Raw genomic sequence first — 14749 nt, forward strand, 5'->3', positions numbered from 1 at the left:
TGGCCAGGCCCCTGCATACATTGCTTCTCTGATCCAGCCCTACAGCTTGGCTCGTAGCCTGAGATCTTCAGAACAGCACCTGCTGATGGTTCCACACACCTGTTTTAGCATACGGGGTGACAGGTCTGTGAAAGCTGTAGCACCGCGTCTTTGGAATGACCTGCCTCTACACCTACGGTCCATGGACTCTGTAGAGAATTTTTAAAAAACACCTCAAAACCCTCCTGTTCAGACAGGCTTTTGAATTTCCAACTGACTCTGGGCTGCGACAAACTGATAGCACTTTATGTATTTATTATATTTTAATTGTATCTTAAATTGTATTTTATTGTGTTTTAATGGTATTTTAATTGTATTTTTATTTGTACTGTTTATTTGTACTTCAGACTGTAAAGCACTTTGTGACTCTGTCTGTGAAAAGTACTCCATAAATATAATTTACGTATTTATTTACTTACTATTTATATATAATTATGTTATTATTTTACTGGTCCAGCCCATTTCAGATCAAATTTAGCTGAACCTGGCCCCTGAACTAAAATGAGTTTGACACCCCTGATTTCTTTGTTATGATGCTGTTACTGTACTGGCCCCGCCCACTTGAGATCCAGTTGGGCTGAATGTGGAACCTGGAAGAAATGAGTTTGACCCACCTGATCTAAGGGTTTATCCAAAAGGTAAAAGTGGTGCTTCCTCACAGACCATCTCCCTGTCTGAAAAGTCACTTCTGTTTTATTTTAATGTTCATACCCACAGGCACAGTTTGGTCACTAGGTGGTGCTATACTATTCTCTCTGTACATGTTGATGCTTGGTCTGTGTTGATCACTTGCAGAACCTGGTCTGGATCATGTCACAGTAGGTTTTCAGCAAAAGCTACCACAATAGGAACTGAAAAAGACAAGACAAAGGGTAAACATTTAGAAATGTAAAAAAAATATTATTCAAATGATATTGTGTTTGCTGCTCTACTTGGACCACATCTTCTACTTTTGAGGTGAAAACAGGAATCCCCTCCCACACCTGATCAGTGGATCACAGACATAATGAGGTTTTTACATATGGAGAAGATGAGACGTACGTAAGCAGGATCAACTGCAAAATTCTATAAAGCATGGCGGCCTTTTCTAAAATTCACACAGACTGATAGAATGAGCAATATATCATGACTTTAACCCTAAATCATCACTCATCACCTGGATAACTGTAGGTATGGTACATTTTATTTCTGCCTGTTTTTTTTTAATATATGTATAATTGTTCAATCTTATTTTATGTATTTATTTTTTCTTTTGCTTTGTTTCACATCTAGACTTTGAATGAACGCTATATGCCTCCTGTTCCTAATCCTGATGTCTTTGGGCAGATATATTTACATGGTTATGTTTATATTTAAGTTGGGGGTGAGGACTTGTGTTTAAAAACACAGTAGAAATGTACAGATTGTATGATGCATCCATGTTATCCTGCTGAAAATTCACAAATAAAATTATTTTTTAAAAAAATAAATAATAATAATAATCAGATGACAGAGGAACCAGAGTTAGAGTTGACAGAAGGTCCATGGGTTAGATTTGTGATTGAAATGGAATCACACATTTTATTTCTGAAGGTTTAGGTCCAGCCTGCTGTTCTACGCAGGAACAATGACAGAGTTTTTGACACCTGTTTGACATTTGTGTCTGTTCCTGTCACGGTCAGTGAACCATGAAAAGGAAACCACACAGGAAAAGCTTCAGCTGAATGTTCGGAGACAGCAGAGACTCAACATGACGCCTACAGATCTGAGCATCACACTGAGTAAGTACTGAGTCCATCACTGAATAAAGGTCCAGACTTCCATCTCATATTTAAATGTCAAACAAAACGTCTGAACCTTTTAATGTTGATGCAACATTAATATGTAAATGTAAGTCAAACAGGAAAAACGGGAATTAATAATTACTGAGTTAAACGTCTTCATGGCTTTTTTAATTTAGATTCCTGGGAAGAACAAAGAAAAATATGATAAACTTAAAGGCTTGAACAAAACAATGGGTTTTCTGAACTTAATCACACAAACCCACATTGACATTTCTAATATTTCTACCTGATGTGCAGCTGTTTTTTTTTTCTTTGTCTTTTTAGTGATGAATATATTTTTGCATGTTATTGCACAAGCTGAGGACAGTTATTCTGCTGCTCAAAAACACAGTAAGTACAAAGATGCTTAGTTGACTTTCACTATTTAACCTTTTAACCCAGTGTTTTTCAACCTTGGGGTCGGGACCCCACGTGGGGTCACCTGGAATTCAAATGGGGTTGCCTGAAATTTCTAGTAATTGATAAAAATAAAAACTTAATAAAAAAAATATGGTGAGTTGACAGAGACAATCCAATCCATAAAAGACATGACAAACTATGAGTGTGAAACTGCAGCACTGTGGTTCTGTTTATCTGTCAAATGTTCATTGTGGTCAGTTTCAGATGCTGCAGCTCTTTCATAATTCATAGTTTCAGTTCTTGTTTGTTCAGTATTAATTGTCCTCCTTGATAATCACAGCTGGACTGACTGTACATATCCTGACCAAGGAAAATCCAATTCTCCCTTTGTGCAGTAATCTACACCTGGATTTACTGCCTCTGTCCACAATAATATACATTATATAGACTAAATGTCCAATAAAATTAACATTTATTTGCAACGTAGTATAGCAAACTAATACATGATCGAAAACAAATTAATTTTAGCCAAAAAAAAGTCTCTGTTTTGAATGTCTGGGGTTGCCAGAAATTTGTGATGTTAAAATGGGGTCATGAGTCAAAAAAGGTTGGAACCACTGCTTTAACCCCTGAGCCCTGGTTCCAGGTAAAGGTTCTGCTGTGAATCTGCATCTGTTTCAGGTTCATTAAAGCTGCTGTGAGTTTGTGCTGGCGTTCCTTTTCTTCAGTGGTTTTGTTTTACTGTGTGGTTTAGGGTCAAAACAGGGGGAAGAACAGAAAAAGACAAAGAGAGGAGTTGAAATTTGACAGGTTTGGACTAAATAAGGCACTAGAATGAACATCAATAAGAGATTTAGGATGTTGAACACCAACTGTGAACTGGAACACACTGAACAACAACAAGGATTTGAATTTGGGCCCAGTAGTGTTAGTTTTGGGCTGCTCTTTTAAATTAATCAGTCCAGCAGTTGCTTTTTGACACAAGATAAAAAAAAAAAAAAAAAGAAGGAAGGAAGGAAGGAAAGGAAAGAAAATCACCACATCACTGGAAACAACAGAACCCCCCCCCACACACACACACACACACAACCACAATGAAAACAGTGTTTTAAAAAAAAGCCCAAACCGTCTATTTTTATAGTGAGTCGGTCTCACTCACTGCTCTGTGTTTGACCCCTCATACCACTGGTGGTGGGGGGTGAACTGAGCATGCTCAGATGTCTATGAAAAGGACTATTCTATCAGTACATTTTGATTTTTTTCTTTTTGAACAAACAGTTGAATTTTTATGAATCTTTCAAATAAATCATACATTTAGAACACTCACCACAGACACACCAGGGGTTAAAGCAGGGGTGTCAAACTCAGATCCTCGAGGGCCGGTATCCTGCATGTTTTAGATGTTTCCCTCTTCCAGTCCACCTGACGGTCATTCTCAGGCTTCTGCAGAGCTGGACGATAGGCTTATCATTTGAATCAGGTGTGTTGGAAGAGGGATGCATCTAAAACATGCAGGATACTGGCCCTCGAGGATCTGAGTTTGAGACCCCTGGGTTAAAGGGCTCACCTCCTAAAACACAGCTATGAGTTTTTACTCATTTGACTCAAGTCAGTGTAAATAAGGAGCAAAAAAAAACATGTCACATGTAAGTAAATAGTCCTCAGCCTGTATAACACAGTGAGCATGTGCAGTAACGTTTAGATTTGATTAAATATTGAGCCTGATGTTTGTTACAGACTGTCCGTCCATGTTGTTGCAGATTTTCCTCACGTTTCTCCAAACAGACTTCAGTTCTTTGAATATGAGTCCGTCTCTGTCAGCTGTGAGGGAATGGATGGATCAGTGGGGTGGGCGGTGATGAGGCAGATCCACAAGGCCAGGTCTGCATGTCCTGGGGGGGCCGTCAGAAAGTCTTTATGTATCATCCATAATGTGTACGTGGATGACAGTGGAGACTACTGGTGTGAAACTGGAAATGGGAAGAAAAGCAACAACATCAGCATCACAGTCACCGGTGAGTTTAGTCTGTTACTGTTTACACTGATGGTTATGATCTGCACATTCCATCTGAGGCGCCAAAAACATGAGCATTAACCCAGAAAGACCCAGTGCTACTTTTATGTCAGTTCCCATGTGAATTTTACTTTATATTTATCCTTTCTTAATTGATTTATCACCATTTATTGTAATATTATCTTCTTTATTACGTCCGCTAAAGGAGGTTCTGTTTATGCCGGCGTTGGTTGGTCTGTCTGTCTGTATTTCTGTCTGTGTGCAAGATAACTCAAACAGTTATGGATGGATTTGGAAGAAAATTTCAGGAAATGTTGATACTGGCACAAGGAACAAATGATTAAATTTTGGTGGTTTTTTGGGGGGGGGGCACTGATATGCCTTGTCGGAGGTCTGCGCTCTCCGAGTGCTTTTCTAGTTTTACATTTTTTCAGCGTAAATCATGTATTTTCCTATATCTAATTCACTGATTATGTAGATATTCATTAAAACTCAGATTAAAGTTGGGGGTTTAGTATATCAGAAACAGAGAAAACTGAAGAAAAAGGGACTTTTTCAGTCCAAACTCTCATTAACTGAACATAAACCTGGTGTAGTCTGATCAGGTTCATACTGTTTACTGAAGAGGATATGGGTGGCCTGGGTTCAGGACGGAGAGTGGGTCGTCCAATAACCAAAGGGTTGGAGCCGTCCTAGTCCGTCCTAGTCTGTCCTAGTCTGTACTAGTCTGTCCTAGTCTGTCCTAGTCTGTCCTAGTCTGTATTGCACTCTCAAAAACAGAGGTACCAGCTTGTACTGAAAAGGGTACAAATGCTTGTCGCTGGGGGTGTACTTTTTTGACAGACATTTCTGTACCCTTTTGAAATGGTCCATTTTTTTTTTTACCTTAAATACTTTATATAGAAAGAAAACTCTCATATAGTTGATAATGTCATGATGTTTAAAGTTTGAACCGGTGGCCTAATTGAGAAAAAAAAAAAAAAAAAAAAAAACAGCATAGGCAAGCTACAACATCAGGACATGGAGGTGTGAATGAAAACTTGATGAAACAGAGATTATGGCAATAATCAGAGGTTCTAATAAGCTAAGTAAACTATTAGGCTATTATCATTGAGCTAATTGGGCTATTAAATTAAAACACAAATTATTATTAAATATAATATAGAGTAAATACAGTATGATATATAATAAATAATGTGCTAAGCCTAATGTTTGAACTATAATTGGTCCTACTGTTCAGTTCTCCTAGCCTATAGCCTATTCTCATGGTCTACACACAGTTTTTAATGCTGCAGGGTACATTATAGTACACATTTATACTTCACAGAACTTTGGACCCTTTTTCATAGTCTGAAGGTGCAATTCTGGCCTAAAGACCAATATTGTACTTTTGAGAGAACATTCTTAAAAAATGTACTTATAGGTACATAAATGTTCTGATCTCATACTTCTATTTTTGAGAGTGCAGTCTGTACTAGTCTGTCCTAGTCTGTCCTAGTCTGTCCTAGTCTGTACTAGTCTGTGTGAGTGAATGAATAATGGATCAATAATGTAAAGTGCTTTGGGTGCCTTGAAAAGCACTATAGAAATCTAATCCATTATTGTTTATTATTAATTTTTATTTATTTATTTATTTATTTATTATTTATTATTATTAGTATTATTATTATTATTATTATTATTATTATTATTATTATTATTATTATAAAGACTCACACCCAACCATGCACAAACTGTCACAGGGTTTCTGCAGGTCATTAAAAAGCATTAAAAGCCATTAAATAGATTTTGTGGAAAATTAGGGCCTTAAATGGCATGAAAAAGCATTAACTTCCATGTCCAGAGGCATTAAAAAATTAAACACACTTGAATGAAAAAAAAATCATTGTTATTCACGATTTATTTTGACTATATATACATTTAATCATTGTGATCAGAAGTATAGTGTGATGATTGACAAGTGGAACCCTTTAATTAACTATTGTTTATGGCCTATACACAAAGTCCCAACACCGGATGCTTGGAATGCAGCATGCTGTGAGTGAGCTCATGCTGTGGAGAAACAGCAAAGGGAATATTAGCAAATGTCAGAAAAATGGAAAAATGCAAGTTTCAGCAGAAGTGATTGGAGGAGGAACTGTTCAGAACCTGGTTAAAGCCTGTGATGGTAAACCGACATAAAAATATTTATAAAACTGTATCTGCAGTTGGACATGGACATTAAATATGTTTAAAGTAGCAATCAAAAAGTATTAAATAGAGGGTATGCACATACGTCACTTCCCCCCCCAGGCCACGCCCCTCTGAGTCAGACTGAGTGTCTTAAACCAACCTGTTCTACATGACGGAGTATAGCAGTAAACACAGCCAGAGAAAAGGAACATGGGAAATCTGAAATTAAATGAAGGACAGTTGGACTGGACATGGATCTGTACGAGCTACCAAAGAACAAGTGGTCCATGAACACTGACATGTGGACACAAATGGAGGATCCAGACCTGATCCAGGGGGGAGGGGATCAGCGCTATTTGGACCTGAAACTAATATACATGGTTTCATCAGGACTGACAACCAGGGTCCAAAACTAGGCCCAGAACCAGCTGATCCAAAGGGTCCAAAACTAGGGCCCAGAACCAGCTGATCCAAAGGCTCCAAAACTAGGGCCCAGAACCAGCTGATCCAAAGGGTCTAAAACTAGGGCCCAGAACCAGCTGATCCAAAGGGTCCAAAACTAGGGCCCAGAACCAGCTGATCCAAAGGTCATTTCCAGTCCAGCGTGGACTGACCCCAGTGAATATACACATGATCTACTGGGACTGAGCAGATTTACTGAGTCTAGTTCAGATCCAGTCCTTTATCCAACACAGATACTACTGCTGTGGACCAGCAGGGCACCACTGCATTCTGGGAAATTAGCAGATTTACACCACCTGTTTTTAAATTAACACATTATTCTGGTAATATTATATTTTTATTGTTGGAATATGACGACTTTAATCTCATAAACGAATGACATTTTTGTTCAATTAGAATTGTTTTTATAACTACGACTTTATTCTCGTAACATTGTGATTCTTTTTGTATTCGACTGTGACGGAAGAGCCCCGTCAGGTACCGCAGGAAAACTCCTGTGATAAGTCAAAGCACGCAAACATACACATACACACGCTCTTTACCTGGTTGTCCATTTACTTCATCTTTTGTCCGTTTGCTCCGTTTCATCCTTTTTACCGTTAGACCGTCATGGCAGTAGTCTTGGGTGCACACTTGACTGCTGTAAATCCATTGTTCTTCTCATTGTTTGCCACCTCCAAACTTTTCATGAAGCATGCATCCCACATTCACATGTTCCCACTGTCAAACCGAGCGCCTCTCTGACTTCCGGGTTAAGTTGCGTCATGCGCGGGACGTGGTCCGCCGACGTGCTGGTGACGTCACCGTAAAGTGCCAGTTTTGCACTGGAATAATTTTATTATTTTTCCTGGTTGTTTTAGAAACCCGTTGTTAAGGGTATTACATGTGTTATATTTTGAGAGAATTTATTGTGATTATGTTCATATGGTATGTTGAATGGTATGGGAGATATGGCCAGTTTGGGGTGTTAATTACCTGGGGGGAGGAGCCTTAGGGTTTTAAAAGAGGGCCTGTCTCCATCATGGGTCAGTGGATGCTGAGCTGGTTACACTGAAGGTAACAGAGAGCTAGATACACTGAAGAAGTATTTTTTCGCTATGATTGTAAATGGGTTTTTTTTTGGTTTTTTTTACTTTGTACTGAGCACTAACTTTTGCACTCTGGGAAGACAAGCACAATAAAACGCTTAAAAATATTTTTTTTTTCGACTACGCCATTATTTTTCCTTTCATTCTGAGGAACCCCGTCACATCGACTTTATTCTCATAAAATTATGGGTTTTAAATCGATATTTTATGACTTTATTCTGGTAGTGCCCAGTGTTTTTCTTTTCTTCTGTGGTCCTAATACTCCGTCGTAGCTTTATTCTCCAGTTCCTCTGTATTTGTAAAACTAGGTTGGCCTCAGTTTCAGTTAGTTTACTAATCATGTAGGAGCACAAGGTTCACAATCACAAAATGAAGACAAAAACCATGAAAGATCTGATCATGAAACCAAGAGCTGCACTAAGAAGGAACGTTAGCCAAAACAACAGGTCATTTCAGGTCTGATTGGACCCAAAAATACAGCATCAGTGAATGTTAGCTGACCCCAAACAGGATCCACAGATCTAGGTTTGGTTTCCTGGATTTGTGGATCCATCTCCTTCTCTTTTCTTTGTCTTTCGGTGTCTGTAAAACGATAGCTCCCACTGCTTTAAGAACCTGAAAATACAATCAATCTCACAACAGCTCTGCCCCATTTTTTATTAAATATTTTTCTTCAGTTCAGACGGGATTGGAGCCAACGCTGTCACTCATCTCCCTCTTTCTGACACTCAGTGGGCGGAGCCACGGTGACTTCTGCTAGTGGTGACGTCATGTGCAGACCCTCTACAGAAGCATGTTTCACTATATTAGATAGTGTGTTGATGATTAGATGGTGAATGCTTGAAACTGAACGATAAAATCCAAGTCTGACGTATTTGAAATCGCATCATGTTGAACAGGTGGTTCTGTCATCCTGGAGAGTCCTTACCTTCCTGTCATGGAGGGACATCCTGTGACTTTAGGCTGCAAACACAAGTCCTCTACCAACATCTCAGCTTTGTTCTACAAGAATGACATCCGTATCAAAGAGGTCCAAACTGGAAACCTGACCATCCACAGCGTCTCTAAATCTGACCAAGGGTTTTACAAATGTAGCATCGATGGAGCTGGAGAGTCAGCACAGAGTCTGCTGGAGGTCAGAGGTAAAGCACCTGGAGAAACTCGACAAATGAAACATTCATCCTCTTATCAATGGAGTATCTACATCTGTATCTGTATCTATATCTGTATCTATATCTGTATTTATATCTTTGTCTTTATCTGTTTCTATATCTTTGTCTTTATCTGTTTCTATATCTGTATCAGTATCAGTATCTATATCAGTATCAGTTTCAGTATCCATATCAGTGTCAGTATATGTATCTGTATCAGTAAAAGTATCCATATCAGTACCTGTATCTATATCAGTATCAGTATCTGTATCAGTGTCTGTATCAGTATCTGTGTCTGTATCAGTATCAGTATCCATATCAGTATCAGTATCTGTGTCAGTATCCATATCAGTACCTGTATCTATATCAGTATCAATATCTGTATCAGTATCTGTATCAGTATCAGTATCAGTATCCATATCAGTATCAGTATCTGTATTAGTATCAGTATCTATATCAGTACCTGTATCTATATCTGTATCAGTATCTGTATTTGTATCAGTATCAGTATCTGTGTCAGTATCCATATCAGTACCTGTATCTATATCAGTATCAATATCTGTATCAGTATCTGTATCAGTATCAGTATCAGTATCAGTATCCATATCAGTATCAGTATCTGTATTAGTATCAGTATCTATATCAGTACCTGTATCTATATCTCTATCAGTATCAGTATCTGTATCTGTATCAGTATCAGTATCCATATCAGTATCAGTATCAGTATCCGTATTAGTATCAGTATCTATATCAGTACCTGTATCTATATCTCTATCAGTATCAGTATCTGTATCTGTATCAGTATCAGTATCCATATCAGTATCAGTATCTGTGTCAGTATCCATATCAGTACCTGTATCTATATCAGTATCAATATCTGTATCAGTATCTGTATCACTATCAGTATCCATATCAGTATCAGTATCCGTATTAGTATCAGTATCTATATCAGTATCAGTATCTGTATCAGTATCAGTATCCATATCAGTATCAGTATCTGTATTAGTATCAGTATCTATATCAGTACCTGTATCTATATCTGTATCAGTATCTGTATCTGTATCAGTATCAGTATCTGTGTCAGTATCCATATCAGTACCTGTATCTATATCAGTATCAATATCTGTATCAGTATCTGTATCAGTATCCATATCAGTATCAGTATCTGTATTAGTATCAGTATCTATATCAGTACCTGTATCTATATCTCTATCAGTATCAGTATCTGTATCTGTATCAGTATCAGTATCCATATCAGTATCAGTATCTGTGTCAGTATCCATATCAGTACCTGTATCTATATCAGTATCCATATCAGTATCAGTATCCGTATTAGTATCAGTATCTATATCAGTACCTGTATCTATATCTCTATCAGTACTTGTATCTTTCGTCTGTACCAAACTCCTGTTCCCTTCATCTTTGGTCTTACTGCACTGATAACCAAAGAACTCGTTTTCATGGTTTCTTCAGCTTCAGCTCAATACCACCTTCTCTAAACTCTGCAGGTGAACTCCACTGTTAGTGCTAACTGACACTAAAGTATGGACTGAAATAAAGTCACTGGTCTGGAACCTGTGTTAAAACCATCAGACCTGCTGAACAGTAGATCATATGTCACCTTAGCACAGATCACAACCCTCAGATCAGAGAAGCATCGTGTATGTAAAAGACTAACGTACCTAAAACTCCAGCTGTTGTGAAGTGAGAACTAAACTACTGTCTGCGTTGTTTCCAGATGATCCCCCACAGATCCCACTGTGTTCTGACCAGGTGCCCGTTCTCCTCTACTTACTCCTAAGGACTGTTGGGACCATTGTATGGGTCGGTCTGCTGCTGCTGATGTTACGGAAACATGACAGGAAAACACAGGTAAAGAAATCTATTACAAATGTATCTGCTGAAAGCATAGATCAGTAGTTTCAGAAATGCCAGTTTGGTTAAAAGAATAACCCACTGACACTGACAGTTTGGTAAGATGAGGGAAATGTATTTGTATAGTCCCATTCATACACAAGGCAGTTCAAAAGGGCTTTAATAAGGCAGAGAAACACATAAAGTCACATTCAAATCATAAACTAATACTAGGACAAAAGCAGAATAAAACATTAAGGGCCAGATCTACTAAATGTTTGCATGTATTAAAATGTGTGCAAACTCATTACACATGCAACAAAAATGTACAATCTGATTTACTAACAGTGACACTAAGGGTTGTGTCTGTCAAAGGTGCAAATAGTGCGTCTGCATCCAGGTAATACATTTGACACAATGAATATGAAATGTGGGGCGTTTACATGCAGTTGTGTGTATGGTAGGAGGAGAAAATGTAAATATATTAATTTAGCACACGCAAAGTCATTTATCAAACCCCAAAGCAATTTTACTGATAGAAACTGTGTCTGAATTTAACATGTCTGAAAAAGAGGAGCAAACAGTTTGGATGTGGAATTACACACATGGAACACACACACAATGCATCTTTCACCCTCGTGTGAACATTTTTGGAGTGACGGAAGAAAAAATAATTGAGATGTATGCGCCCCACACACACACAAACAACACGCACACACACGCACACACACACACACACACTTTACAAGACTCTTTTCCACGATTAAAAATACACACTGACATTAGGCCACAATGGGACTGAAGTATGTGCACAACAGTCTTTCAATTCAACTACCCCACCTATACACACACACACCTACACACACACACACCTACACACACACACCTACACACACACACACAAACACCCCCCCACTGTTAGAATAATTGTACATAAGTTATCACATTCATGCCATACTTATCATGTTATTATATGCTATGTTGAATGAGGGCAAAGTGCTCTGAGAGTTCTTTTACAGGTTTTGCAGAAGTGAAAGCACCTCGGAGGATGGGGACCATGCCTCGGAGACCAGTTGACCCATGTCGTCTGATCGAAAGCAGAAGTTCACACAAAGGCTACACAGATGCGTCTGGACGATTCAGTTTTGACATTTAATATGAGGAAAATAATCATGCACCCATGTACTAACAATGTGATCAATATGTAAACCCTCAGACTAATCACACCCATGTGACTAGGGAACACCCAAAAGAAATAAATGAGGAGAGCGAGGGCAGGACCCTCAGAGTGAGCTGGGACATTGTAACTGAGCAGTGTTCTGTCAACTACTCTCCTCGCAAGCAAGAGATACCTGACTCCTGTGTGTTCTTGTGTCTTTCTTTATATCTAGGGGTTTTGAACCTGACACCTACACACACACACACACACCTACACACACACACCTACACACACACACCTACGCACACACACACACACCCTCTCACACACACACACACACACAGAGCAGAAGCCGCACCTCATTAAATTCAACCAAACCACCAGTTAGCTAGTGTTTGATATAATTCAATGTGCCGATCACTTGCAGTTATTCCAGTGACTCTTTGTCTAATCACATATATATTTACACGTACAGGTAGGACGGTGTGGTCATCAGACGGTCCTTCTGGACCATCAGCTGAAGCTGCTGTGTCCTCTGCAGTATCAGACTCTGACAGTAATACTAGCATTAGCAGCAGGCACTGGACTGGACTGTCCCCCGAAGCCACAGTTTTGTTTTCTTTTCATTTTTTCAACACAATCCTTCCCTGTCTAGTGTTAGACCGGTCCTTCCCTCCGTACAGTTGGACTGTTTCCTTAGTAGTAAACGTCAGGTAACGGTACGCTTGGCGGAAGCCCATATGGTCCAAAAGTGTCCGCTTTGTACCACAGAGAAGTGGAATTTATGAACGGTAAAGTGAAAGCTATGTCACAAAACCGTGCCGATACGTATCTTTGCGCATTTTCAGTGGTCATGCGGAAGTTTGGGACCTTTTGTAGTGGGTATACGGCGTATACCTGCGTATCACACAGACTACACCACTGGGTCAAGTGTTTCATAATCATTCGTGTTGAGTTGTGGGTCCACTAACCTTAGTGCAATCTAAAAGTAAACCACAACTATTCAAGCTAACAATTATTCGTATAGCTATAATACTTGTCCCAGTTCTCCTGAACTTAAAAACCTCCCCATCTTGCGTCTCAGGATCGTACAAAATGTTGAAGCTTTGTCAACTCTCCGAGCCTACAGTCACACACCAACAAGTACAATGACAAAAGCTCACATGGCCAGGGTGCACATGTTCTTGTGGCCTGATGATGCGAGGAGGTGAACGGTGGCGAAGGCCCGGTCCTGGCTCATCAGACCAGATACCTGAGCTGGGAAGTAGCTGCTGGCTGTTGAGAACATCTTCCCCACATAGGCTCCCCAACTGGAATCCTCATCCCCTCGGCTGCAGGAGAGAGAGAGAGAGAGAGAGAAAAAAGAGCTCTTTACATTTATGCTGTAGTAAATACCAAGTCAAATGACTCAATTTTAGGGAAAATAATACTTTGACATCCAATTCAAAGTACCTTGCTCCCACTTAGAATTTTTTTTGGTTAGTTTGATGTTCAGTGATTAAGATTTATGCAGGTCTGAAATACACTGCAGTTAATTTCAGACCTGCATAATGTGATTTAAGTGCCACATTTGTGTGATCCACTGGCATTGATCCAACTCCATGGGTTTGACCAGTGTATGGTCAAATGGTGTAGAGGATGACTGTGTTTCCATGGTAACTACGGAGCCTCTGAACGTCCAAATGGGTCATATCTGATGACCATGAAAAGATGAAGAACTGTATTTTACACCAATTATTACCATGTATTGATGGGATCAGTGGATCAACAGTTATTTAACATTTTACATCAGTGGATGGTTTTGGTTGGTGGTGGATGTTTGGGTCTTTATGGGTTCACTGCATTTTTTTCTAGCGCTTGTCGAAACAGAGAGCATGGTATGGCCTTATCGTCTTAAACTTGTTTTTGTAAATCACATCAGAGCAGGTACTGTGTATTACAAAAAAATCTAAACGTATGATATGCTGCGTAATCTGAACATTTGACAGCACTGTGCAACGTAATATAAAGGCACAGCAATACAAAAATGTAAACAAAAATGTCAAAAGTGCAAATACCTGGACCATGGTCTGCATGTTATGGCTCTGTCTGTTCATGTGTCTTTGTAATGAAGTGATTCTGTTGTGAATGTAGAATTTGATGGCAGCCCAGTCTCTGTCCTTCAGAGTTAACAGCTCTGTTTTGAGGCAGGACTCACATGCCCTTTTACCTGCTACTTTGCAGCTTGTTATAAAATCTAACACAACTGATTTGGCTTCGTCACTTGTCCACCTGGTTTTCGCCTTCCCAGCTGTTGCAAATAGAAACAAAAGAAAATCTTTCAATAATGGAACAATGGCTCAACTAACAGGAAAAATTCAAGATAGAATAGAAGATGATATATTTCATTTGAATGCTAAATGGGCTTCAACCTTGCTTTCCTTTGGACCTTTCTGAAGAATCTTGGGATGCACCTTCTTTAAGTGCTGTGTCCTGCTGGGAATCTCTAAGAATGGATAAGAACATGTATTATGGTAAAGGCGTGCATTCATATATTCCCATACCTGAGTTGAATAAACTTGCATTTTTGAATCACAATAGTTTTCCTTTGGATGTCATATTTTACCATGTCTTGGTTGAGTGCTGCTGATGTTCAGTGTGGTTGTGTC

At 39.1% G+C, this 14749-nt stretch overlaps 1 protein-coding gene across 1 annotated transcript; it reads left to right on the forward strand.

Moving 5' to 3' along the window:
- The first annotated feature begins 4059 nt into the window (after window positions 1-4059).
- Window positions 4060-11989, forward strand: LOC115428785 (high affinity immunoglobulin gamma Fc receptor IB-like). Its single transcript, XM_030148003.1, has 4 exons — window positions 4060-4216; window positions 8837-9079; window positions 10827-10960; window positions 11962-11989. The coding sequence occupies exons 1-4, from the start codon at window positions 4060-4062 to the stop codon at window positions 11974-11976; spliced, it is 549 nt and encodes a 182-aa protein (XP_030003863.1). The 3' UTR covers window positions 11977-11989.
- Window positions 11990-14749: the final 2760 nt, after the last annotated feature.

Source organism: Sphaeramia orbicularis, chromosome 11, assembly GCF_902148855.1.
Source record: "Sphaeramia orbicularis chromosome 11, fSphaOr1.1, whole genome shotgun sequence".
NCBI lineage: Eukaryota > Metazoa > Chordata > Actinopteri > Kurtiformes > Apogonidae > Sphaeramia > Sphaeramia orbicularis.

Bases quoted from the DNA above. Each gene is read 5' to 3' on its own strand.
- LOC115428785 (XM_030148003.1), top strand. From the start codon at position 4,060: ATGAGGCAGATCCACAAGGCCAGGTCTGCATGTCCTGGGGGGGCCGTC. The intron at 4,217-8,836 runs GTGAGTTTAGTC...CATGTTGAACAG, and splicing joins CATCAGCATCACAGTCACCG to GTGGTTCTGTCATCCTGGAG. The intron at 9,080-10,826 runs GTAAAGCACCTG...CGTTGTTTCCAG, and splicing joins GAGTCTGCTGGAGGTCAGAG to ATGATCCCCCACAGATCCCA.